This window comes from Cheilinus undulatus, linkage group 16, assembly GCF_018320785.1.
Source record: "Cheilinus undulatus linkage group 16, ASM1832078v1, whole genome shotgun sequence".
Taxonomy (NCBI): Eukaryota; Metazoa; Chordata; class Actinopteri; order Labriformes; family Labridae; genus Cheilinus; species Cheilinus undulatus.
Window position 1 is genome coordinate 35587507 of NC_054880.1, and position 27240 is coordinate 35614746.

General features: G+C 40.0%; 1 protein-coding gene across 2 annotated transcripts in view; it reads right to left on the reverse strand.

Annotated features, from left to right (window-relative positions):
* Positions 1-6499: 6499 nt before the first annotated feature.
* Positions 6500-27240, reverse strand: part of elp2 (elongator acetyltransferase complex subunit 2) — a 64679-nt gene continuing 43938 nt past the window's right edge. The window contains exons 19-22 of one of the 2 annotated variants that reach the window (XM_041809732.1): positions 14689-14810; positions 14394-14536; positions 12354-12467; positions 6500-7422 (exon numbers count right to left, since the gene is read on the reverse strand). In XM_041809732.1, coding sequence (XP_041665666.1) covers positions 7227-7422; positions 12354-12467; positions 14394-14536; positions 14689-14810 — 575 coding nt within the window. In that variant the 3' untranslated portion in view covers positions 6500-7226. The remainder of the gene's footprint in view (positions 7423-12353; positions 12468-14393; positions 14537-14688; positions 14811-27240) is intronic. The other variant, XM_041809733.1, reaches the window with a different exon arrangement.

Sequence of the window (27240 nt, forward strand, 5' to 3'; positions counted from 1 at the left end):
ATGTGAAAATGTTATTGCCCCTCTTTGTTACACCATGAATATAGTGTGATTAACCACTTTTTTTGGTTTAGTTTCACTAGCCACATTCAGGCCTGATTACTGCCAGACCTGTAGAATCCAGAAATCCCTTAAATAGAACCTGTCTGACAAAGTGAAGTAGGCTAAATGATCTAAAAAAAATCAACACATCATGGCACCATCTAGAAAGAAATTCAAGAACAGATGAGAAACAAAGTCACTGACATCTTTCAGGCCGGAAAGGGTTACAAAGCCATTTTAAAGACTTTAAGACTAAAGCAATCTATAGTGAGAGCCATTATCCACAAATAGAGAAAACTTGGAACAGTGGTGAACCTTCCCAGGAGTAGCCGGCCTACCAAAATGACTCCAAGAGCGCATTGATGACTCATCCAGGAGGTCCCAAAAGAACCCAGAACAACATCTAAAGACCCGCAGGCCTCATTTGACTCAGTTAAGTTCAGTGTCAACAATAAAACGCTGGGCAAAAATGGCATCCATGGGAGAGTTCCAAGGCCAAAACCACTGCTGACCAAAAACAACAAAAAGGTTCGTCTCACATTTCACTACTTAAACTATCCTGATGATCCCCAAGACTTTTGGGAAATTATTCTGTGGACTGACCAGACAGAAGTTGAACTTTTTGTAAGTTGTGCATCCAGTTCCATCTTGAGTAAAGCTAACACATCATTTCATCAAAAAAGCATCATTCTAAGAGTTAAACATGGTGATGCTAGTGTGATGGTCTGGGGTTGCTTCGCTGCTGACCTGGACTACACGCTGTAATTGATGGAATCATGAATTCTGCTCTCTACCAGAAAATCCTGAAGGACAATGTGAGGCCATCAGTTTATGCCCTCAAGCTCAGGCACACTTGGGTTATGCAGCAGGACAATGATCCAGACACACCAGCAAGTCCACAGTTATGATGCTGTGGCATGACCTTAAACAAGCCGTTCATGCTGGAAAACCCTCCAAAGAAGAGTGGGCCAAAATTCCTCCACAGTGCTGCAAAAGACTCAAAGACTTTTTCTCACAGGACCAGGTAGGTTTGGATGGCTTTTTTCCCTTAATAAATAAAAATCATTATTTTAAAACTGCATTGTGTATTTACCTAGGTTATTTTTGTCTAATATTAAAATTTGCTTGATGATCTGAAATATTTAAGCGTGACAAATATGCTAAAAAAAAGAAAAGAAATCAGGAAATTTACAAGAAAGAGAGAAGACTTGGCTTCTCTGCTCAGTCTGGGCCTACACACTTCAGTAAGTAAACTGATTCCTCCTCTGTTAATGCTTGCAGTTTCAAAGTCACCACAGATTTGGCAGGGAGGTTTCCCCAGGAAGAAAAGCCTCAGTGTGTGTAAATGCTTCGTGACCTTCTCCCTCGTCTCAGCAGGATCATGCTGTGCAAATGGGAGGAGGGTTGATTAAGCTGACCTGGATGTCAGAAGAAGGGAAGCCTCCGTGTATCCTCCTTCACATGTGAAGCTTCATCTGAGAAATGAAGCACAGGAGACGGTTCTATATGCAGTTTATCCAACCCAAGCACATGTAGTTATTAACCTGCATTCATCTGAGGACTGAGGTACAGAGGAACACAAACACATGAATTTTATTTGACATTTTAATGTAACACTAATTTAATTTTATGATGGTGCCTTAACCTATAAGTACAGTGACATAGTTTTACTGAGAGGCTCTTAAAAACATCACATGTTAAATGGTCCCACTTAAAAAGTGCCCTTCTAGTTTGCCAGCCACTCACAGCATTTAATACTGCCATTTAAATCCAGCATTTTTATTAACACAGTCTCGAGATGCCAACAGGAGCTTGACTTGAGGACACTTTGACATGGAAGCCCTGGGAACTGAACCTCTGCGCTCTGTCCTGGACTTCCTGACCTTCCTCTGAGCCACAGCCACACCATGAAAACTGAACTTACAGCATTTTTGATGTTTCCACTCAGACATTCATAATTCATCCTCTGAGATCTGTGAATGTCTTTGTAGAATTTAATCTTAATTCATCCAGTAAAGTGGAAGTTTCAGTTTGAACAAATGGCTTCAATGCCATACTAGCAGTTCACATGTAGACATTCAGAGTCCATAGGACAAATCTTACTGGCTCTCTTCTTTTTAAAGTTGGCTGTCACATCTCATTTCCTTTGAACCAGAAGTGTCCAGATTTGGATACACGTTTGCTATGTCTTCACTGGGGTAGACAGGTTGTATCTTGTAAATGAATGTTAACTAAACCCTAAAACAGAGCCTTTTTACTGACTTTTGATGTCCCTGATTTACAGGGAAAGTCACAGTTTTGAGAGACCTGTCTATGGCTTGTGCCATCCCCAGAAATGCCCCCGATTTTTATAATAAAGAGCTTTTTTTTGTTACACTACTGACTGATTAAAAATTCCCCAACTTATTTCTAATTGATCCACTGTCTTAAAACGTGCACTGTTTTCACTGTAGCCCAGATGCTTTTTGATGAGCACTTAAATGCTAAACCCAGGCATTTCCTCTGTGTAGAGGATGTTTGGTTTGAGTAGCAGTAATTTGACAGAGCACCGAGACCACTCTTAACCCTTAAAACTGTAAGTAAACCCCCACCTCAGAGCTAACTCCACCCACTTCAGATTTTTGAAAATTGAATGCACAAAAAAAGGGCAGTTTGGTACTGGTTTTCTTGTTGTTTAATTTTCAATCGTTTTTTCAATTGTTTTATCGTTCCTTTTTCTTTAGTTTTTTTTTTTTTTTGGTCATTTTTTCATTGTTTTTTGTCGTAAATTTTTCAGTCATTTTTTAACATTGAAAGTGTTTTTGTCTTTCGTATGTTAAATCATTTTTTCGGTCGTTTTTTGGTTCGTTTTTCATTTTTTGTCGTTTTTTGGTTCGTTTTTTTTTTGTTTGTTTTTTGTTGTTTTTTCGATCGTTTCTTTTCGAAGTTTTTTTTTTTCGATTGTTTGTTCTCTCTTTTTCGTTTGACTTTTTGTCTGTTTTTACGGTCATGTTTTTGTCCAGTTTTTCGATCGTTTATTCATCATTTGTTTTCGATCGTTTTTTCGTTCATTTTTTTTAGCGTTTTTCTATCTTTTTTATCGTTCGTTTTTCGGTCATTTTTTCTTCCATTTTTTTTGTTCATTTTTTCCAGTTGTTTTTTAAATTATTTTTTCATTGTTACTTTTTCGATCATCTTTTCTTTCTTTTTTATTCTTTTTCTTGTTTGTTTTTCCGTTCATTTTTTTGGTTTGTTTATCGTTTTTTCTTTTGTTTTTTTCAATCTTTTTTTTTGTCATTCATTTTTTTCTTGTTCATTTTTTTCACTGATTTGTTTCTTTTGTTTGTTTGTTTTTTTGTTCATTAGCACTTTAAAGTGTAAGTAAACCTCCGGGTCGGAGCTAACTCTGCCCTCTTCAGATTTTTGAAAAATGCACAAAAAATTGGCAGTTTGGTACTGAGAAGAGGGAGGGAGGGGAAAAGGATGGGGTGTTTCAGGTCTTGAGTTGCCAGGTTACAGGGACAGAGGAGTTGAGGTCTTATGTTGATGTGGATTGTGTGTATGTTACGCAATTTATACGCGATTTGGCAACTCTGGTGTCCTCAGACAAATGTATAAAAGGTACAACTGTGTTGATGGATTAGGCTATTTATAGTTGAGCCATGAAAATTATGGCAGTTTCCTGGGAGAAATGACAAAATGGGAGGTGGGTGGGAGATGACCCAAAAATGTGGTAGAAACCCGGGAAAAACAGGAGTATTGGCTGGTATGCCTCATATATGTCCACAGCCATGTATCTCTTTGTGCTGCATCAAATATTGTTTATATTTTAGGAGGATTTTGAACGGGTAATTGACCTTTGGGACTGAAGCCTTTGAAAAAAATGGAAGACCCTGTTAAATTATATTTCCTATTTGTGCTTCATTGCGAAGCTAGCATCAAGCTAGTGCAACCTTTGGTCTGTGAGCAGACTTCATCAACAATTCATTTTCATTTAAGCTACATAGTTTTACAATTTTATTGCTGACAAGATCTGCTGAGAGCTGCAATGCATTATGGGGCCTTTTATTGTAACTAGTGTGTTCCTGTTTCAAAATTTTCTGCTCAGGCCTGTATACATTTGAGAATTTCTCACATACACAAATGTGGATAGTATGAATTTTGATCATTCCCCTGAAGAGGATGTCATAAAGTATGGAGGTGTGAATGTAGGTGGTGTCAAACTAAGCTACTTGAACATTCATCACTTTTCCTTCTCGGTCATCACTTTAAACCCAACCTTTCTCTAGTATGAAGCATTACTTTACTGCTTAAAGTCACTTTATAATGTGAAGTCACTCTCAGATTTTAATCTGTTAGATCATTGTTAATGGGGTTTAGTGATTAATAATGTTTTGTTATAAACTGCCTGGAGTAACAGAAGTGTTTATGAACTTTTCTCTGATCCTTATTTGCATTCATACCTGCCTAAACAGCGAGGCCTAATTCCAAGTTGGCTCACCAGTAATATTTGTAACATAAAGGTCTTTATACACTGCGGAGAAATACATACACCCCCTCAGACTAAAATAACTCCCACTGATGTTATGACTCATTCACAATCCACAGTAAAGCAACAACAATCTATCAGTCAAAGCCATGTTTTTGACACTTCATTTGTCTTTGTCTGCTTAACAAGCGCTGAAATTTCAGCATGTTAACGCCAGAAAAAAAGGGGCTTTTGTTTTCTATTAAACCTGTTACTGTTCAGCAGGGAAATCAAACACTGACACAACAGCCCAACGATCCATTCACATTCAGTATCCCTCCTTTTAATCCTTTCTCCAGCTGCTCTCTGAGGTCCCAGTGACCTTTGTTAGTGGGTTATTACCTGTGCCACTGGTCCCCATTTTTCTCATTCAGCTGCAGCATTCAAGGATTTTTAGACGGAGCTTCTAATCCCTCCTCAGTACCACATTATGGCGGTCTCACCTCATCAGGATGAGCGGTCAAGGACACACCAGAGAGGGCGTCTTAGAAAGGAGCATATGCTCCATGTATTAGTATGCTAGTCAGAGCTAAGAGCAGAGAGAGCTCCTCTCACTGATGTGTTGATGAAAATCCAACAGCAGGATGATCATTCATGTTTAAATTGAAACATCACTGATAATGACTCAATAATTACATTATGTAACGTGTGATGTTGAAAATCCCCTGATGTATGGGCGTACTGTCCCCAAAGCCTCATTTAACTGTTTGAAAAACAGCTGTTTCCTGGAGGAGCGTGTGGGCGGGAGAAGACTGATGCCTCCATACATACCAGGATACGTGATTAGAGCCAGAGTTATGGACACTAGTTACAATCTCCTACAGAGAAATTTATGGCCGACATATAACGATGGCAGCCACACTGAAGTAAATCCACCATATAGACTCCTGTCCTTGAGAATTCTGTAAAGGTCCCACTCTTTTTCTAAAGCATGTGAACGTTAATCTAAAGCTGCAGAGTTCAATAACTGGACAGTTCAGAGCTTATTGATCCTTCTCCTCTGTAATGCTTCAAGTGCTGCCTGTAGAGAAAGATAGCAGTGCTCCTGTTGGTTTGATTTCTCAGAATAAATGTATGCATAACTGCTAAACTGACTAAATGTATGCTCCTTATGTATCTTGACATTTTCAGCAGCTTCCAATGTTGGAAAAAGAAGCCAACACAAAAGAATATTTTTTGCAGACTCTAAGCAGGCTTTCATGTGTTTTGCACTCAGAAGTGTCTCCATCTAGCCACTCTGCCATAAAGCCCAAATGAGTGGGGGGCTGAAGTGATGGTTGCCCTTTGTGAACTTTGTCCCATCTCCTCACAGGGTTTCTGGAGCTCAGTCAGTGACCACCAGGTTCTTGCCCACCTCTCTTTCTAAGGCCCTGATTGCTCAGTTTGGCTGGGCGACCAGCTCTTGGAAGAGTCCTGGTTGTGCCAAACCTGTCAACAATCCTGTCTCTGAGCTCTGCAGGCAGTTCCTTGGACCTCATGGCTTGGTTTCTGCTCTGATCTGCATTGTCAGCTGTAAGGCCTTCTACAGGGATGTGTGCGCCTTTGTAGATCATGTCCAGTCAATTTAATTTAGCACAAGTGGACTCTAATCAAGGTGTAGAAACATCTCATCAACGATCTAGAGAAATTAGAGGAACCTGAGCTAAATTCACAGTTTTGTTGTAAAGGGTCTGAATACTTAGGTCGACATGCTATTTCAATTTTCCCTTATTTCAAAATTTGCAAAAAATCTCAAATCCTGTTTTCACTTTGTCCTGATGGGATAAAATAAAGAATAATAATCGACTGTAGCCTAAGGCTGCAACATAAAACTGAAAAAGTTAGGGAGTCTGAATACTTCCTGAGCATACTCTATACAGGATGACTTTTACCCCTAAGAAGAAACTCCTACAATGCTTATATCCATTACCATTATCCATTACATACAGACTTACATCAGGTATATTTCTCATTGGTTGCTGCAGTACATTAATACAGGTTCCTATCCATCATCAGTTACATTTAGAAATAGTGGATCATGCACAGTAAAATTAAGACAAAGTAAAAAATACAGCTTTCAAGTCCTGTAAGATTGACTGGTGTATTCTGAAGAATAATTTTTATACAGAAACAAATAAACTATATTTAAAATATGCTAAAAGCTTACTTATATCGTAATGAATCTTCTGAGTAATCAGTGACAGCGAGTTTTGGATATACAAAAGAATTTAATACATTTTTGATAAAAGAAATCCATATTATACAAATGTAAATTGACATTCCTAAATAGAAAAAAAGCATGAGAGTTTTTATACCAGTTTAGTTACTAAAAAGCATCCGTCACTGTGATGTTTACTTGGATATTCAGGCTGAATGTGTGATGTGTGCAGATGTCCAGCAGTGCTGTCTTCTCTGAATCTAAAACACTCTGAAGTGTCGAAGAAGAGCTCCTCCCCGGGGTGGTGATGTTTTCAGTATCTTTCCTCCACCCTTCACATCGGTTCAGCTGTGCTCACACAGACTGCAGGGCACAGTGCTGTGGGTCTGTCCTGAGACTGACCCGTGACTTAACTGCCTGTCACACACAGGGGATGGCTTGCCAGCGAGCAGCTGTGGCCTCGGTGGCACAGAGCGGCCTGTGGCCCTCAGTCCGAGTGTCTGTCTGTGTCACACAGACATCATAGTGTCAGTGTTGGTGGTGCTAAAGAGCCCCTCGGTTGATGTTGAAGATTTTGACAGAGTGGTCTGCGCTGGCGCTGGCAAGCTGGAGCCAGGAGCTCTCCTCTTTGGTCTCACTCTCTCCCTCGGTCCGTCCGTCCTTCCTGTTATTCTCTCGACCTGCTCGACCAGCGCGGGGCCTCCAGCGGAGCCTCTTTACTGCCAGAGAGTGGCTTTGTCTGAGAGAGCGTGCATGATGAAGGCAAAAAAACATTATACCTGTCTGGGTAAAAACACAGCCTCAGCATCCTTTAGCCTATATAAAAGGAGTCTGGGCCTTTGAGGTCAAAGCTCTCACATTTTAGAAATGTCTCAATGAAACTGAAAATGGGACAATTTAAAAAGCACCTAAGGACCCATTTGTTTCAACTTCTTAATGTTATATTGGTGCATCTCAATAATTTAGAATATCATGAAAAGGTTCAATCAAAAAGTGAAACTCACACAGATTCATTACTCACAGAGTTTAAAAAAAGTGTTTTGTCTTTAGATTTTGATGATTATGGCTTACAGTTAATGAAAACCCAAAATTTCAATATCTCAAAAATTAGAATATTACATAAGACAAACCCCCCCACAATGTTAACACAGAAATGTTGCATTTATATGCACTCTATACTTGGTCTGGGCTCCTTTTGCATGAATTACTGCATCAGTGCATGGAGGCAATCAGCCTGTGGCACTGCTGAGGTGTTCCGAAGTCCAGGTTACTCTGATAGCAGCCTACAGCTGTGTTTTTAGGTCTGGTGTCTCTCATTTTCCTCTTAACAATACTCCAGAGATTCTCTGTGGGTTTCAGGTCCACCAAGTTTGCTGGCCAATCAAGCACAGGAAAATCATGGTCATTTAACCAACTTTTGGCACTTTTGGCAGTGTGGGCAGGTGCCAAGTCCTGCTTGAAAAAGGAAATCAGCACCTTTATAAAGCTTGTCTGCAGATGGAAGCATGAAGGGCTCTAAAATCTCTAGGTTAACAGCTGACAGTGTTGACCCTGGACTTGATAAAGCACAGCTGACCTTCAGGGGGGTCCATGTTCGACAAATTTTCGCCTGGCCTCACGCATATCCAAAACCGTAATAGACACAGACGCGCTAGATGTCAAGATGGCTGATTTTGAAAAACTTTAAGTTACTGATTGTGGTATTCCAAGATAGAAATGTTTAATCATCTGGGTGTCTCTGTGATCCTCTGAGGAAGAATCAAACATCTGATCGATTCATCCTAGGAGGATCACAGAGACACCCAGATGATTAAACATTCCTGTCCTAAAATACTGCACTCAGTAGGAAGAAAAATTGTGTATTTCATTATCTATCTCTCACATTACCCATCGTCCCACCTCTCATTACTCAGTGGCCATATGGACCATCTCCTCTTCCTTTTTTGTTTTAGCAACAAGAGTAAACACAGCAGCTCCTCTTCATGGTTCTCCATATTGTAAACAATGATTCTTTCTGAAGAAAGAATCATTAGAAAAATATCAGTTTATGGCGAGGAGGAAGCCGGCACCAGGTATAAATGCACCAGAAGTTTCAGTGTCAAGGTTCCGTGCCAGATTGTGTCCTTGTGGCCGTCCATGTGAAATGCATAACCAAGCCTTTACTGTGGAAACTGAAAACACTGGACTTCAAACATCTTAAATCTGTGTCTCTCTGATCTTTCCCCAGACTCTGGGACCTTGGTTTCCAAATGAAATTCAAAATTGACTTTCATCTGAAAACAGGACTCTGAACCACTGAGCAACTAACCAGTTCCATATCTCCACACTTCTGACATCTCTGGTTCAGCAGTGGCTTAACTCTAAGAACACCACACTTATAGTCCATTTCCTGGACCTGTCTGTGTGTCTGTGACTCCAGCCTCAGTCCACTCCTCTTGAAGGTCCCCTAAGTTCTTGAACCTGTTTTGTTTGACAATCCTCTGAAGGTTGAGCTAATCCCTGTTGGTTGTACTCCTTTTCTTACCACACTTTTTGCTTCAGTCAACTTTCCATGTATATGCTTTGATACAGCCTCTGAGAACAGCCAGGCCTTTTAACAATGTCTTTCTGTGGCTTACCCTCCTTGTAGAGCAGAGATTATGAACTGGCAGCCCAGGGGGCCACATCAGGCTCCCCACAGCTTCCAATCCAGCCCTTGGAAGATTCTAAAATTCAAAAATTTTAAGAGGATAAAATACAATTTTTTTAAGACATATTTTTGAATTTCCTTGAATATATTTACAGTCATGGATGAAAGTCTTTGCACCCCTGAAATTTTCCAGGAAATACACCATTTCTCCCAAAAATTGTTGCAATTACAAATGTTTTTGGTATACACGTCTTTTTCCTTTATGTACATTGGAACAACACAAAAAAATCAGAAGAAAAAAGCCAAAATTGACATAATCTTACACAAAAATCCAAAATGGGCTGGACAAAATTGTTGGCACCCTTTCAAAACTGTGGGTAAATCATTTTATTTCAAGCTTGTGATGCTCATTTAAACTCACCTGTGGCAGTAACAGGTGCTGGCAAGACAGAAATCACACCTGAGCCAGTTAGAATGTATAAAAGTTGACTCAGCCTTTGTGTTGTGTGCCTGTGTGTGTCACAGCAAGCATGGAGAAGAGAAAGAAGAGCCCAGAATTGTCTGAGGACTTAAGAAGCAAAATTGTGGAAAAATATGAACAGTCTCAAGGTTACAAGACCATCTCCAGAGATCCTGAAATTCCTTTGTCCACTGTGCATAATATAATTTTTAGTTTATAACCCATGGCACTATGGCTAATCTCCCTGGACGTGGATGGAAGAGAAAAATTGACAAAAGAATGCAACGCAGGATAGTTGGAATGGTGGATAAACATCCTCAGTCAACTTCCACACAAATACAGGCTGTCCTGCAGACTCAGGGTGCAAAAGTGTCAGCTCGGACCATACGTCGTCATCTGAATGAGATGAAGCGCTATGGCAGGAGACCGAGGAGAACCCCACTGCTGACAGAGAGACATAAAAAAGCCAGACTGAAGTTTGTACTTGGGAGAACATTTTGTGGACAGATGAGACTAAGTTAGAGCTTTATGGAAAAGCACGTCATTCTACTGTTTACAGAAAACAGAATGAGGCCTACAAAGAAAAGAACACAGAACCTACAGTCAAACATGGTGGAAGTTCAAAGATGTTTTGGGATTGTTTTGCTGCCTTTGGCACAGGGAGCCTTGACTGTGTGCAAGGAATCATGAAATCTGGAGACTATCAAAAGATTTTGGGCCACAATGTAGGGCCTAGTGTCAGAAAGCTGGGTCTGTGTCAGAGGTCATGGGTGTTTCAGCAGGACAATGACCCCAAACATACCTAAAAAAGCACCAAGAAATGGTTGGAGACAAAGCGCTGGAGAGTTCTGAAGTGGTCAGCAATGAGTCCAGATCTAAATCCCATTGACCACCTATGGAGAGATCTTAAAATTGCTGTTGCAAGAAGCACCCTTTAAATCTGAGAGACCTGGAGCAGTTTGCAAAAGGAGAGTGGTCCAAAATTCCAGTTGAGAGGTGTAGGAAGCTTGTTGGTTATAGGAAGAGATTGGTTTAAATTATTTTTTCCCAAGAGTGTGCAACCAAATATTAAGTTGAGGGTGCCAACAATTTTGTCCAGCCCATTTTTGAGTTTTGTGTAAAATTATGTCAATTTTGGCTTTTTTCTTCTGATTTTCTGTGTTGTTCCAATGCACATAAAGGCAATAAACATGTGTATACCAAAAACATTTGTAATTGCAACAATTTCTGGGAGAAATGGTGTATTTTCTGGAAAAATTCCAAGGGTGTCAATACTTTCGTCCATGATTGTAAGTGTTGATCAAAGTTGTGGTTTTTCACAATCTCACATTAGTCTCTTTAAAAGTGCAATTTCCTGTTTCCCTGTGCGGTTTTGGCCAATCACAAAATAGTATATTACTATCAAACGTAGTCATTGACATCAAGAAGGCCCCAGAAATATGTAGCTAAAATATTTCAATCGCCCCCTTGTGGCTGGCTGCAGTATAGGTGATAAGGGCTGACCTCAAAAGGCTAAAAGACCAAAATATTGATTTCATTGTAGTTTACTTTAACATCAGCACCACCCAGTGTCTGTTAAGAGAAATCTGGCCCTTGTGCAAATGGAGGTCATGACCCTGTTGCGGAGGGTGTCAATAATTGTCCTCTGGACAATAGTCAAGGCAGCAGTCCTACCCATGATTGTGGTTGTGTGTACTGAACCAGAAAGAAAGAATGAAGGCTCAGGAAACCTTTGCAGATTGGACTTTCCACAATATTCTAATATTTTGAGGTACTGGAATTTGATTTTCATGAGCTGTAAGCAGTATTCATCAAGATAAAAACACATCTACAATTTAAAAATGTTTTACTTACTGAAGTAAATCATGGTAAAAAAGGAACTTTTACATGATGATTTATTGAGATGCACCTGCATATGCCCTATTTTTGACTCTGTAAAGCATTTTGAATTGCCTTTGTTAAATATGTCTGCTTTAATGTGACTGTCTGTATTTAATATTTTATTAACAATTTCTCTTTTTCCTTTTTAAAGTTGCATTACGTGACATCTGCTCTTCAAGGGTGCTGTTAACCCTGTTTCAAAAAATATAAGATGACCCTAATTAAAAGATTTTTCCATCTTCTATCCAAGACAAAATAGTAAACAAACTTTGCATCCTGAATATTCTACACTCAACAATGCCATCATAAACACAGAACATTGAGCTTACAAGTACATAAAGCTTTAAAAACTTGATTTCAATAGCTGCTAAACTGACATTTAAGTTTATTAGCAGCACTCAAAGGCTTTCTACATTAACTCAAAAATATCTTCACTTCCTTGACTCTATAGATGCTGACTCATATGCTGGATACACCCTTAAATACACACAAGCCAAAGTCTATCCCTCCCTCCTCCCTGTTAGAGAAGTGCAGCCATGTGAATCACACAGCCTGGTGCGTTGTTCTGTAACAGGGAACAGAGAGCGTCTGTCTCTCATCTGCCATCGTACTGGAGCCATACTAATGGAACTGTGACACACCATCTTTACTGCTGCTGGCCATAGACTGTGCGTGTGAGTGTTAGAGTTTTTAAGGATACGATAGGTCTGTTTCTCCACATCTGCTCCAGTCGTGTCCTCCAGCAGGCTCCTGACCGGGGCTCCACCTGTACAACAAGATCCTGCCGCACTCCAGGCCCACTGCAAGCAGGTAACTGTGGAGGGCAACAACACACACGCACACACATTTGTATTAAAGCAGATTAAAGTGACGGTTCACATCTATTTCTACAGCTTGTACCTTAAAGTCTCTGTAAAGAGATAATAAAACCTTTATTTTAGTTTTTTCCTAAGACAGGCAGCTGTAATGAACCACCAGGCCAAGTTTTAGTCATGAACAACATCTCTTAGATTTATAAAATTAAGCCTCAAATTAATGAAAAATGAGGCAATAAAATCTGCTCTAGGATGGTGTGGGAGTGTCGGTTGAATGCGCCAAAGCGACATCCACTCACAAAAATTTGAACCTCTTGGAGCTTTAAGCTTCATCCTGAATCTTTGTGCAAAACTGTCATGCTATAACTGTATTTTAAACTGCTAGAGAAAAATCTTTTGTATGTCATGACAGACAGTAATTTGCAAAGCAGATGAATACGCCAGTTTTTCTCACTGGTGAATCCATCTCACAAAGCTCCCGTCTGAACCATTTGGGCCCGGTTATAAAGTGACAGGACCAATCAGCGACGAGGGGCAGTACTTTCGGGTACTTTCAGGTACGGCGGAGTCGTGACGTAAGCAAGCAGCAACAAAAGGCAGTTGCAGATATGACAGAAGGCATTAGCGTGGATGCTGCTAAAACATAAGTTTCACCAGAACTTGATGACATTTCTTCATTAAAGGAAGAACAAAGAACAGCATTGAGTTGTTTTCCTTTCAAACGCGACAAAAGTCGTGTACTGACATGTACAGTCCCCATGATTCGCGTTATGCAGTTCTCCATGGATTTACTCCTCGGTAGTGGCTACGTCACGTGTTTTGTTGCTCTGATTGGCCCGTAAAGATGTGACAGACAGAATGTTCATCCAATCCATCCGAGGATTTTTTTCAATGCCTCTGCCCTTTCCCAAATGCTGTGTATGAGAGGTTTATCCATCTGACATGTCAGGTTAGACAGACAGACAGACAGTAGAGCTAAAAAGTCTCAGTTTCATTTTCTCCTGTGAGGAGCTGTCAGTTCTGGCGCCCCCTGTGGACAAAGGTGTACCTAGGTTTTTTTAATCTTGTACTGTACATTGTTTCCTGCTTAAAATTGATGTCATGACCAAATCATCATTTTTTAAAATTTATATTAATGTCTGCGGGTTTCAGGACACAGTGTGGAAGTTCCACCACTCAGTCAAACTGCTGCTTACTTTTTTTAGTTAAGGACTCTTTACAGTAAACTGCTCTCTGTAGGACATATTTACTAAATAGTTTGTTGTTTTGTGATTAAATCTGACATTAACGAGCGAGACAAGGTGCTTAAAGTTGCCTTCCATGTTCGCGCTGTGAGCTGCATTCTGGGATTACTCTCAGCAGAAACCAGGAAGTCCACTTTTATGAGATTTTCACCCTAAAATTCATCCAGGAAATGCAAATGGTGGTTTCAGTCTTTTTTTACTGAGTCCTCAATTCTGAATAAAAAATAGGTGACCTAGCTGTGCTGAGTTGAGCAGCGTGTCTCTACTTGGCTTGGAAATGTCTAGTGGATGGGGGGACTTGGTTGGAGTCTTGAGTGACAGGACACTCAGCATATGATAGAGAATAATCATGGTCTATCACAATAAGCAGCAAAAAACACAAATGAGATACAGCAACAGAACGATAGCTTCCAGTAGCAGTTCATGCCTTCTTCTGTAGCAGTCCTTAGTGTAACATCACTGTGATGATTAAATGTCATTAATGTCCCTGCAGCTCTGTCATAGTGGCAGCAATGGCTGCTACAACTATAACAATGAAGTCCTTGGAAATATTTGAAGTGGTTTTATTTCTCAACTAAAATATAACATAGGAGTAGTCATTTTTTAAGTAATGTAGAAATTTCCCACCAAAACAAACCTATTATACCTTAAAGGACAGAGTTTGTCTTTGCGTGCTTGTACCTGTTTTCAGAGGAGAGCGCAGGACAAAAAGCCACAGCTGTCGCCGAATCTCCAACATCTAAGACAGAAGAACTCGGTTTAATCTCAGGAGAAAGTGCCATGTCTCCAGAGACCTCTAATCTGCACGGACCCCACACGATCACCTACAAACACAAATCCACAAACACAGAAAAGAAGGCATGACGGCTGTGAAAATGCATTCATCACATAACTATCCCCAAATGTTTCTAAGAGGTACCTTATCTCTAAGAACTGCTTTATATTTGTTAGTCATCATCTGACATCACAGAATTACCTTCTTGTCCCGACTAGATGTCACAAAGTATTTGCTGTCTGGGCTCCAGTCACATGACCAGATGATGCGCGTGTGTATGGCTGTTTCCTTCCCTGTGTGTGTGTGCAGTGAGAACTGCGGCTCTGCAACATAAACACAAACAGTATACTTAAAAATTCAATAAAGATAGGGACATTTTTTAATTGATTTTTCGAAATCACACTGCAATACTCTTTTTTTCAAACCCTTACCTGCAATATCCACATATGACAACTGCGCAGCACACCGAAGCGCAGCGGGTTTGCTACAACTGAAGAGGAGCGACCTTGCCCACTGCAAGCGGGGCTAGAGCGCTGTGAGCACTATGGCGCACAGCCCTGATCAGCGGGCAGAGATCACGGGAGAAATGCGAGTTCACAAAGGAATAGTATGTCAACAGCAGACTATTTTACCTTTTGGGGTTAACTGTCATCTTTTCTGGTATAAGTCCATGATGCCTATGCCATTGGGTAAGTACATTAGGAAGTTAAACAATTAATGTTTGTTTAAAGGATCTGTGGTTTTATGTATATTTTTTGGCTAAATTTCCTCAAAAATTAACTTTTCCTCGTCAATGGCGCCGTTGTAGCTCTGTGACCCACTGACCTCTCAGTGACCATTTGCTCTTGCTGCAGGATGAGACATAATGTTGATACAGTGATGATTTACCATCAGGAGTGCGTGCATTGTGTTGTATTTTGAATGAACCGGATAGTCTACACTTGTGACTTCCTGTTTGAAGCTTTCTGATCAACGTGGCTTGGCAGCAGCTATTTAATTAAGGTATCCTTTTTAGGGCTGCAGGGGGGAAGTGCATGTGTGGGGTTTTATTGTATTTTTGTAATTGCAAAAAAGTAATAATCTATCAAAATCAGTGTTTTTGCTAATCATCGACATATCCCAGACTGAAAATCCCCACACAAAATAATGGCATTATGTAAATAAACTGGCATTTAGATGGTTAAAATTATGATAATGAATTAACATTTGCTATGTATTATGAGGACTGAAGTTAATGACAATTTTCTTTCTCATGTTTAATACTTTTAGATATATTCAGTGGCCTTAAAGGGCCTCAAGAGGATAGGTGTGATTTTTTAAAGGGGAGGCTGAGGGTTAAAGGACTGAAGTTTAAGGTCTGACCTACATTTAAATATTGGTTTTGGTTAATATTAATTTGTAAATATTAGCAAAATTCCATCATTGTCTATCCCCAAAATCAAGATCTCATGTAACGTTATGCTTAATGATGATAATTTTGATAAGTGATGCTTCTTGCAGTTTTCTTGAATGGATTAACTTGGTAGCGGAGGAAAAAAAGGAAAACATTCAGAAAACTAACAATATGACTTTCCTTAACTACGAGGGACCTGAAAGATCTGTGATGTTTAATTAAGTTAAATGTGTGCTGCAGTTATTGATGCTGTTGCCTTCAGATGAGTCTTTGTGTTCTTTTTTGTCAGCAGTGGTTTTGGCCTTGGATTTCTCCCATGGATGCCATTTTTGCCCAGTGTCTTTCTTATGGTTGAGTCATGAACTCTGACCTTAACTGAGGCCAGTGTGGCCTACATGTCTTCGCATGTCATTCTGGGTTCTCGTGTCCTCCTGGATGAGTCGTTGTTGCACTCTTGGAGTCATTTTGGTAGGCCGACCACTCCTGGGCAGGTTCATCACTGTTCCTAGTTTTCTCCATTTGTGGATAATGGCTCTGATTGTGACCGTCGTGACATGATGCGTTTCTTTCTGAGATCTTGTAGCCTACTTCACTTTGTCTGACAGCTTCTATTTAAATGATTTCTTGATTCAACAAATCTGGTGGTAATCAGGCCTGGGTGAGGCCAGTCAAACTGAACTCAGCTTTCCAAGAACTGCGGTTAATCACAGTTAACTCATGATTTAACAAGGGTGGCAGTTACCCCTTAAAAATTAAATTATCATTCTAACATTGCATTTTGTATTTACTTGGGTTGTCTTTGTGAAACATAAAAATTGGTTTGATGATCCAAAATATTTAAGTGTGATAAATATGCAAAACTCAGGAATCAGAAAGGGAGCACATACTTTTTCCACAGCACCTGTATATTGGTTGTAAATCAGCAAAATAAATCATATATTAGCCTTAAATATCAGCAAAATTTATGAATGCACCCTCTGCTGTAGGTGGTTGCCTCTTGGCCCATCATGAGGCCTGAACATCTTGATTGAAGCCCCAAAAACTACTAGAGTGTCTACTTCCCCAATCCTCTCTCACCTCTGCTTGACTCACCCTTTCTTTGCAAAAGAGACACCTGGTAAGTGTTTGACAATAAAAATGTTGTGTATATATAGTATAAGGGTTGTAATGATTCACAAAGGTCACGGTTCAGTTCATACTTTGGTTTTGGAGTCAAGGTTTGGTACAGGTTCAGTTAAGCGATAAAAAAGAAGGATGAAGTCCCAAATTTATAACCCTAATTCACAATTTCCCGCATTTACTCCTTTCAATCTGACAACAGCACAACTTCTGTATGATCCTTCTAATGTTATTGAGAACAACCTGTGATAGTTGGTACAGCCTATGGTGTATTAAACATGAAAAAAGAGGAACACCGATGAGAAAAGATGCAAGAAAACAACAATACAGAAATGAAGTCCATTCTCTCCTGAAAATGATAAAATGATAACAATGTAATGATGACTATAAAAATGCATGTACACACGTGGACAAAATTGTTGGTACCCCTCTGTTAATGAAAGAAAAACCCACAATGGTCACAGAAATAACTTGAATCTGACAAAAGTGATAATAAATAAAAATTCAATGAAAATTAACCAATGAAAATCAGACATTGCTTTTGAATTGTGGTTCAACAGAATTATTTAAAAAAACAAACTCCCGAAACACGCCTGGACAAAAATGATGGTACCCTTAACTTATTTTTTTGTTTCACAACTCTTTGAGGCAATCACTGCAATCAAACGATTTCTGTACCTTTCAATGAGACTTCTGCACCTCTCAGCAGGTATTTTGGCCCACTCCTCATGAACTGATGTTCAACAGGATTTAGATCAGGGCTCATAGAAGGCCATTTCAGAATAGTCCAATGTTTTGCTCTTAGCCACTCTTGGGTGTTTTTAGCTGTGTGTTTTGGGTCATTATCCTGTTGCAAGATCCATGACCTGCGACTGAGACCAAGCTTTCTGACACTGGGCTGCACATTTCTCTCAAGAATACCTTTATAGTCTAGAGATTTCATTGTACCCTGCACAGATTCAAGACACCCTGTGCCAGATGCAGCAAAGCAGCTCCAGAACATAACAGAGCCTCCTCCATGTTTCACAGTAGGGACAGTGTTCTTTTCTTGGTATGCTTCATTTTTGTGTCTGTGAACATAGAGCTGATGTGCCTTGCCAAAAAGTTCCAGTTTTGTTTTGTCTGTCCATAGGACATTCTCCCAGAAGCTTTGTGGCTTGTCAACATGCAGTTTTGCTAATTCCAGTCTCGCTTTTTTATGATTTGTTTTCAACAGCGGTGTCCTCCTTGGTCGTCTCCCATGAAGTCCACTTTGGCTCACACAACGACGATGGTGCGATCTGACACTGATGTACCTTGACCTTGGAGTTCACCTTTAATGTCTTTGGAGGTTGTTCTGGGCTCTTTTGTTACTATTAGTATTATCCGTCTCTTTGATTTGTCATCAATTTTCCTCCTGCGGCCACGTCCAGGGAGTCCCGTGGATCTTAAATTTCTGAATAATATGTGCAACTGTAGTCACAGGAACATCAAGCTGCTTGCAGATGGCCTTATAGTCTTTACCTTTAACATGCTTGTCTATAATTTTCTTTCTAAACTCTTGAGACAACTCTCTCCTTCGCTTCCTCTGGTCCATGTTTGGTGTGGTACACACCATGTCACCAAACAGCACAGTGACTACTTGTCACCCTTTAAATAGGCCAACTGACTGATTACAAGTTTGTAGACGCCTGTGATGCTAATTAGAGGACACACCTTGGTTGAACATGTCCCTATGGTCACATTATTTTCAATCTTTTCTAGGGGTAACATCATTTTTGTCCAGGCCTGTTTCAGGAGTTTGTTTTTTAAAATAATTCTGTTGAACCACAATTCAAAAGCAATGTCTGATTTTCATTGGTTAATTTTCATTGAATTTTTATTTATTATCACTTTTGTCAGATTCAAGTTATTTCTGTGACCATTGTGGGTTCTTCTTTCATTAACAGAGGGGTACCAACAATTTTGTCCACGTGTGTATTTGAGCCTTTTTAAGGTATCATATTAATAATGATTTATGTCATGTGCCTTGATGCCGTCATACAGTTGTTAGTAAACAGTATATTAAAGGCTATATACAGAGGTAGAGAAGACCAGCTAAAGTGTGTATTACTTGTGCAATAGCATGGCATGTTTGTCGGTAAACGACTGCAAAATAGCTGTAAAAACAGGATGGGACGTTAATAGAAACTTGTAGCTTCTGTTTTCTACTTCTGCACGTCAGTGTTTGGCCTTTAAAATGTATTAGCATTAGTCCTCAACGCTCTCTGCTTCTTTATCCAGGGGCTTTTTTAAAACAGTGCAGAGAAGTTGATGAAGGGAAGAAGCCAGTGGGTTTCTCCGCTCTAATGCTACTGCATGCAGAGCTAACTTTTTATCTTTGTATGTTTTTTAATGCCTGCTTCTTCCTCTTCTTTGTTGATGGTTTAAAAAAGCAAGCAAACAGTTACAAGTGTTACTACCACCTAGACTGGTGGGTAATATTGTCAAGTGTGATTGCTGTTTTTCTCTATTCCGACCATAGACTATAGAAGGAATTCATTGTGCGACTACGTGTGCTCAAACACTGCATCACCCCTGGTACATAACAGTACTGGTATCAGTATCTGTATTGATTAAAACTAATGTGAAAATATTGGCATATTGAATATCTACAAAAGTCCAATACCATGCATCCTTAATCCATGTACAATTCACATGCTACTGATGCAGAAGTGGGAGAATTTTAGGGTTAAGATTCTTACCGAAGGACACATCATCATGCACTGCAGGAGCTGGGGATTTTACCTAAGCCTTCTGGATGAGAAGCTCAAGTTGACCCATGAATACTTTGATACTTTCAATGGCACATGTTTTAAAAATGTCATGATTTTTTAAATAATTGACACCATCAAAAAAATCCAAAACCTAGGATAGAAGTCTTACAAATACAAGGTCCACTGCATATGAAAAGTGACTTAGAGAGGAATGAGTCCTTCCAAAAACTGCAGGCAAACTCCGGTGAACTGTCCACAGCATTAAAGGACTATGCTACCTTGTATTTGTGCAGTTTAGACCATGAACATATAAAATCCAAGTTTATAATTCTGGTACCGTGATAACCATAGTCCCTGTTCATCTTACATTGTGACTAAGTTTTTATAGCAAACTGACACTTCCTCTCAGATGACGGATGAGCTTTGTGTCAAGATCATAGATGCATGTCATCAACGTGTTTGGATCCACACGTCTCCTGAGTGATGAACAAACAACACAGCACGCCTTATCACAGCCCCGTTTCACTAAGCTTTGCTTTTTGACCTGCTGCTGTTTATTTCCCCGGCCTAAGTCATTTCAGAGCCCAGATTGGTTTTCCCCTGAGAGCTTGTTTGTATGCTGCTGGCAGCCGCCTGTCTGCACGCTGACACACACACACACACACACCCACCCACACACACACACAAATAACCGAGCTGGCATGTACACACTGGCGTAAAACCGCAGCATAGCCACTGAAGTCTGAGTTAACCACCATGTCGTGTCTGTGTCCTTACAACATGCAATCTAGCTACAAACACATATTTGAGGGTGTGTTTAGGACGCGCAGGTGTGTTTCACTTTCTTCCATTAAGGCTCTTCTCTGAGGATGTGTGAGGACCAAACAGCACTGGACGAAGTTAAAAAAGCGATGCAAGGAAAAACATCAGGTATGCACAGATGAAAAAGGAAGAAAGACAAGGGTGTCTCCTTAATGAAGCTGTCTGGGAGGGAGGGAGGAGGGAGGACAAAACAGGTAAGAGGACAATGAGAGACACAAAAAGGTGAGGATGGAGCGAGTGAGTTTGTTTGATCAGCCTCGACTTCGTTTAACCTTCTCCGCTCTGGCCTGTGAGACTGCATGTGTGCGTTCTTCACAATCACCTTGAGTGATTCAGCAGCCAACCGGAACAGACGGGACCCCCCTCCCTCAGTCCCTGCCCCCCCTCTCTCGTACGTACACCCTCCCTCCCTCCCTGCATGCCTGTGTGCAGTCCACACACAGACACAGAGGAGGGAGAGAGCAGGGCTGGTTAAACTCTGTCAGAGTCATTTAAGGCCACACTGAGCCGCCAAAAGAGCCACGAGATGCGTAACCGGGTGCAGGGCGGAGATAATCCTCTGGGCTTAAATGTCATGTTCTGCTCACCTTGGATGCAGGATCAGGTTATTTGTCTGAGTCGAGGTGCTCAGATTCTCTCATATAAACAAACTCTGCAGGAGCACACGCTTGTTTACAACCACAGAGGCCCCGCAGGAGGGGAGCACAGATCTTGCTCTGTATTTTCTCTCCTGAGTCAGGACTACAATGATTTGATGTAAGTGTTGACTTCTTCGGCTGACTAACAACTGATCAGGACGAGAATTAATCTAACTTTTTAAGAATCTCACTGAAGATGCTCTAAAGACAGAAAAACAAGAGGAGTGCCAAGATACCGCACACCTTTACTCATTCGGGAAGGTTTCACTTCAAGTGATGTGAAAACCAATCAGGGTTAACCTGAATTTTACCTCATTTTTAATGCTGTTCATATTACTTTGACAAGCTATCATTAGCCTGTATGATATGTTGAATTTCTAAGCAAAAATACATAAAAACCTGACAATCTATTCTAGTTTTGAAAATGAACATAGGATAAATAAAATGTGACAGAAATTGCCAGGACATGGGTGAAAAGGTTAAAACAATCTAGAGCAGAGAGAAATTATGCTACCGGGGAAAAAAGGAGAAAGTTAAGCTATAGCCATAGCTCGACTTTCCTTGCTTATGAATGTATTTACTGCAAATATGTAGTTAAATATAAGACCATTACAGAGTTAAAGGTACATTTCTGTATTCCGTGCATAAGGCTGTGGTTATCAACTGGTGGATTGGGAACCAAAAGTGGGTCTCAGAGCTGTTCTCAGTGGTCATGAAGGCGTTTGTGGAAAAAAAAAAAAACATTGTAGCTAAGTGTGATGTATGGAAGGCCAAAACCAAAACACATCCATTCATTTTATTTTACTTCCATGATAACAAGTACAGTAAAGGTCACATATTTTACCCCTTTAAGACAAGTTTATATTGGTCTCAGAGGTCCTCGAAACATGCCTATAAGTTTGTTGCTGAAAAAACACTCCAGTATTGGATTTTTGCATGTCTAAAAAAACCCTCTGTTTCAGCCGTCCTTTAATCTATGATGAGCTGTCTGACAGCTGGCAGCTGAGAGGAGGATCAGGAGAGGAGGGCAGAACTTTCTACCAAGCGGGGAGGGCCAACTGAACCGGGGGCAGTGCTAACTCCCCACACAACATCATGAAGGGAAAATCTGAGAATGGCTTGTTTCAGCACACATTTTCTGAAAGGTGGAGAAAGAGAGACGGGGAGGGGATGGATTTTTCTAGTTTGGCTAGTTTGGTCGAGAACCACTGGTTCTGAAATCATGGGAGGCTAATGCCACTACTACTGCCAAATACCTCATATGACCCAACTTCAAAAACACAGAAATATCCTTTTAGTTGTTGCTCTAGACACATTAATAGTAGATTCTCCTGGATTACTACATACTGATTTTGAAATCATTTTGAAATCAATGAAATACTCCTTAATTATCAGTGTGAGAAGCTGGTCAGGGCCTTACTCACCCTGCTATGGTTTCATTCTCTTAAACAACATCTCCACTATACTCCATTCCTTTCTGAGCTTACTCACACTAGAGAATTTTGAACCGAGGTCCAGAGAATATTTCTCGCTGCTTAATCATCACTGTCATCACTTGGACAGTACTGACAGCACTGACCTTTAAGAAACAAATGTTTCTCTAACTGTTAATGTCAGCAGCACCAATTGGAGCTGGAGAGATGTCAAGGTCAATAAAAAACTGATAAAATAGATGATAAAGATATATAAAGGAAGTTTTTAGATCCATGTTTACAATATGCCAAAATAAAAAAAAGGTTGCTTTGTTGTGGAGGCCAGAAATCAAACCAAGCAAGCACAAGCCCAAACACCACTACTAATTGTTTCCATCGGGAGGTCCAGTTTAATTGGTACGGTTTGGTGTGGTAAAACCCAAAACAGTTTACGTTTCCACAGATGTTGTGGGTGGACTGTGGAGGGTTTTCCTGTGACGTCACAGACAACACAACACATGAGCTCAGGAGGGAATAAGCAGTAAACAGCATTATTTCAGCTGAAAAGTGCCGTCATTTTCATAACTACATCTTAATATTGTTCACTGTGGTCAGTACAGATCCTCAACTGATGGAATAGGTTCATAGAAATGTTTGGAGGTGTAATGGTACGTTAATAAAGCCACAAAAAGCTCGGCTATTACAGTAGATACAACAAGCTTTTAGTCAGTGATTAATATTCAACTCCGTTCAAACCTTTATTGTTCTTGGAAGGAAATTCTGGTTTCCCTCATTTCCAATGCCGTTGATGGGACAAGTGCATTAGGACAAGCAAGACAAAACAATAATCAAAATCAACCAGTTAAAAATCAATCAGGAACAAATGTAAACAAAATGACTAGAAACAAAGGTCCTAAACTCTACACGAGAGGGAAGAACTCCATTCCATGAGCTTTACTTAGTTTGGTGCAAGCTCAGGGACTTTAAGAACTAACCGATCTGGAGCGCAGGTCATATGAGTGCTTGAACTTCATTGCAACAAGTTTGAGATGTAAGGTGGCAGTGTACCAATGAGGGCCTTAAAAATACAGAAAAACCTGTCTGTTGTGCCTCTTTTCAAGGGAGGGCCAACCAACCTTCTCATACAGGATGCAATGATGAGTACTGTATCCGTCACCAGTTATAAATCTAAGGTCGGAGTTATAGACAGCATCCAAGGGCCTAAGAGTTGAGGTACAGTTATTTGGGGGAAAAAACACCCCTTTCTATGCAAACTGGCCTTAGTGCATTGAGCATGTAATGATGATGACGGATGCTAGAGCTGATGGAAGTACTCTGCATTTTTCATGACACATGAACTTTCCAGGGATCAGGAAACAATTCCACCTTTGAATGACTGAAAAATAAGTGAAGATAAATGATGTGTAAATAAGGTTGCTATTAATAAGCCATAACCAGGAGTTAAGTCAGTCTGAGACTCTCAGCTGCTCAATTAATCCATGTGGCATCGTTACAAATGATAAGGATGTAGTTCAGCGTTTCCTTCATTTAGAGAGGAAACTTAGGGTGCTTTCACATTACGCCCAGTTGTTTCAAACCGTGGTGCGATTCCTCCCCCTTCCCCTTCCCCCGCTGGCTTGCTTTCACACTAGCAAAATCAAACCGCGCCCAGGCTCACTTGCGTATTTACTCATTCTGAAACAGTAGGTGGCGGTATGTACGTAGCTGGCTTACAACCAGCAACTTCCAAGATGCCAGCAACTTCGTTCTTTGTACCTGTACATCTACGTGCAGCTTAGAGGATTAAATGGGCTCACGCTGCGCAGATACATCAGTTTTTGAGGTGACAGGAGATTTTTATCGCCTTTGCACCTCCTCTCACTTACACCAACTAGTATTCATCTGTAAGGTGAGTCATAACAGACCATTTATTGACTGGATTCTGATGATTTCCGCCCTTTATTGAGGAAAAATGTGAACAAGTTGCTGTGCTGTTGAAAGAATTTTAGTTTTTACGATGACGTCAAAAAGCTCATACGACACTTTGTCCCGTATCCGAGCGCAGTTGCATTCACATCTCTACCGAACCGTGCCAGAGTCCACTTGAATCGCGCCCGAGACCAGCTCCCCAAGTGGGCCCGGGCCAGATGCCCTGGTGTGGTTCATTTGCATTCACACTACCAAAACGAACCAGACTTTGGGCTCAAGTGCACTTGGATCCGGTACAGGGCCCCTAATGTGAAAGCACCCTTAATCAGGGTGGTGCTTATGGGAACACATCAATATCAGTGTTAATTTTGGAAGCCCATTTTGGATTAAGTCGTAGTTTTAGTCTTTAGACAAAAATAGTTACACACTTTTTAGTCACATTTTAGTCCTGGTCAGTTGACAAAAAGTCCTTACATATTAGTCTTTACTTTAAGTCACATCATATTTTCTCTCTTAAAAATGTAGCCAAATTGTAAAAAAAATAAACACCTATTTCATACAATCAACAGAATACATGTAATAATCTTAAATAAACTGATAAAAATACTAACAAACATTGGATAATGGACTTTTGTGATGAGAGTCATTGATTTTTATTCATAATGGTGTTCTTACTAATGCACCTTAATTATCAAACTCTTAATTGATAATATCAGTAATATTAATAGGAATATTGGTGCATTTGGGGTGGACAAATGAGACAATTTTTTTTTTTGTTTTTGTTTTTTTTTAAGATTTATTTTTGGGCATTTTTGTGTCTTTATTAGATAGAGGAGGACAGTGGATAGAGTCAGAAACAGGATCAAGAGTGGGGGAGAGACATGCAGTAAACGGCCTCAGGCTAGATTCGAACCCGGGCCGCCTGCGTACATGGGGAGCGCCTTTAACCACTAGGCCACCTGCTCCCCGAGACAATATGTTTTTAACTGAACTTGTGCTTTTTATCTATTTTAGATTACTCATTAAACATTTCTCCTTTAAAGGATCACATTTATTCAGATTTCATCACTAAATACTAAAATTTCAATCCCTTCCTGTGACTTCACAACAAGTTAATTTTATTCTCCTGGAATTGCCAAAAGTCTGAGCCGTCTTCAACACAACGAAATGTAACTGCACATTGCTTTCTTTGACTCGCTAATTAGCATTTGTCTTGTTGATTTTAACGCATATTTCAATTTTGGATTGATATTTTTGACTAACGGGGCCTAGTACAAGGTATTTGAGTTTTTTTTGTTTTTTTTTTAATCACTGCTACTCTGACCAAGACTGAGGAGAATTACTGTACAGCAGCAACAGAAGCTAATATTAGGAGTCTATGCTACTAAACAGCTGATGGAGTTTTTCAACGATTCAAAAATAGGCTGGCTACATTTTAGTTATGTCTTGTAAGACTACCACTAGAACACAAAGAGCTACATGTTTAATCTACCTATCAGCCTCTCTCTCTGTCACGCTACAGACTTTGTAGTCTTGTCTCGTCTTTGTTACAAAAAGTAATCAACTTTTCATCAGAGTTTTTATCATCAGTAATCTATTTATAGCCTGTCCTTGCCCATCTTCTTTGTTGAAAAAGTTTGTAAACAAACATTTTTCAACATAGTTTTTGTTGACAAAATTAACACTGATCAGTATTGCTATTAACTAAACACACTGTCTGTTATTCTGAATATTTAACATGGATTGTCAGAATCTTTGCAGGATTTGAAACACCTGTTGTGGATGTGGCTGGGAGTGGACGGTAACGGTAATGCATAGAGCTTCTGTATCCCTAATTTAAGTGAATATTTGTCTGTTATTCTCCTGTTATCACCCGCTCCTCGTAGAGCAGACAGCATTGTTTTGCAGCCAAGCTGAGCAGTCGTGTCGCATGCTGAAAGTGACGTCAGTGCAAAACCCATTTTGTGTATTTAGTGCCACAATTTTGGCATGGACCGTATAGGTCAGTTACCTGGGACCCTTTCCAAACTGAACACGACCGCTTGGTGGAAACAACCAAAATGTGCCAAGAAACAAGACAGCTCTAGATTCCACAGATCAATGTTTTTGAGCACTTAAAGTTCAGTTCCTCATCCTGATACTGGAATGATTCGAATGAATGTTAAACCATGTACAACTCTGGCAAAGTTCTTGTACAAAGTGTTGAAAATGTGTTGTTTTGTCAAAGCTCTATGGTAGATCAAAGCTCTGCGGCCCCTATGCATTACCTGAAGCAGAAATATTAAGGTTTTTATTAAATGGGAAAGGAAGTTAGTGGTAGAAAGTCAAATTTGGACAAATATGCAGAGCAAATGTGCTTTATTTTAATTAAAAGAACTGATAAATAATCTCTCTTTTATAAGCTGATTTTGGACAAGTTTCAGTCACTGCACCACTTGTTTGGCTGTTCCCAGTATTAATTAGGGGAGTCCTTTCTTTCAGGCCAGCCTGACTTGGAACAAATCTGCTCTGTGGATTTATCTAATTTAAACTAATTTGAATTTGAGGATCTCGCGCAATCTGCCAGTAAAGCTCAAATACCCTTCTTTGGTCTTAAAATTCAGTCAAACCTGATTTTAATTAAGCTTAATTTATTTGTGAAGCACCGTGAAGGACTGTGACTCATCCTGCAGCAGAAAACTAATAAATGACAACCTGAAAAAAAC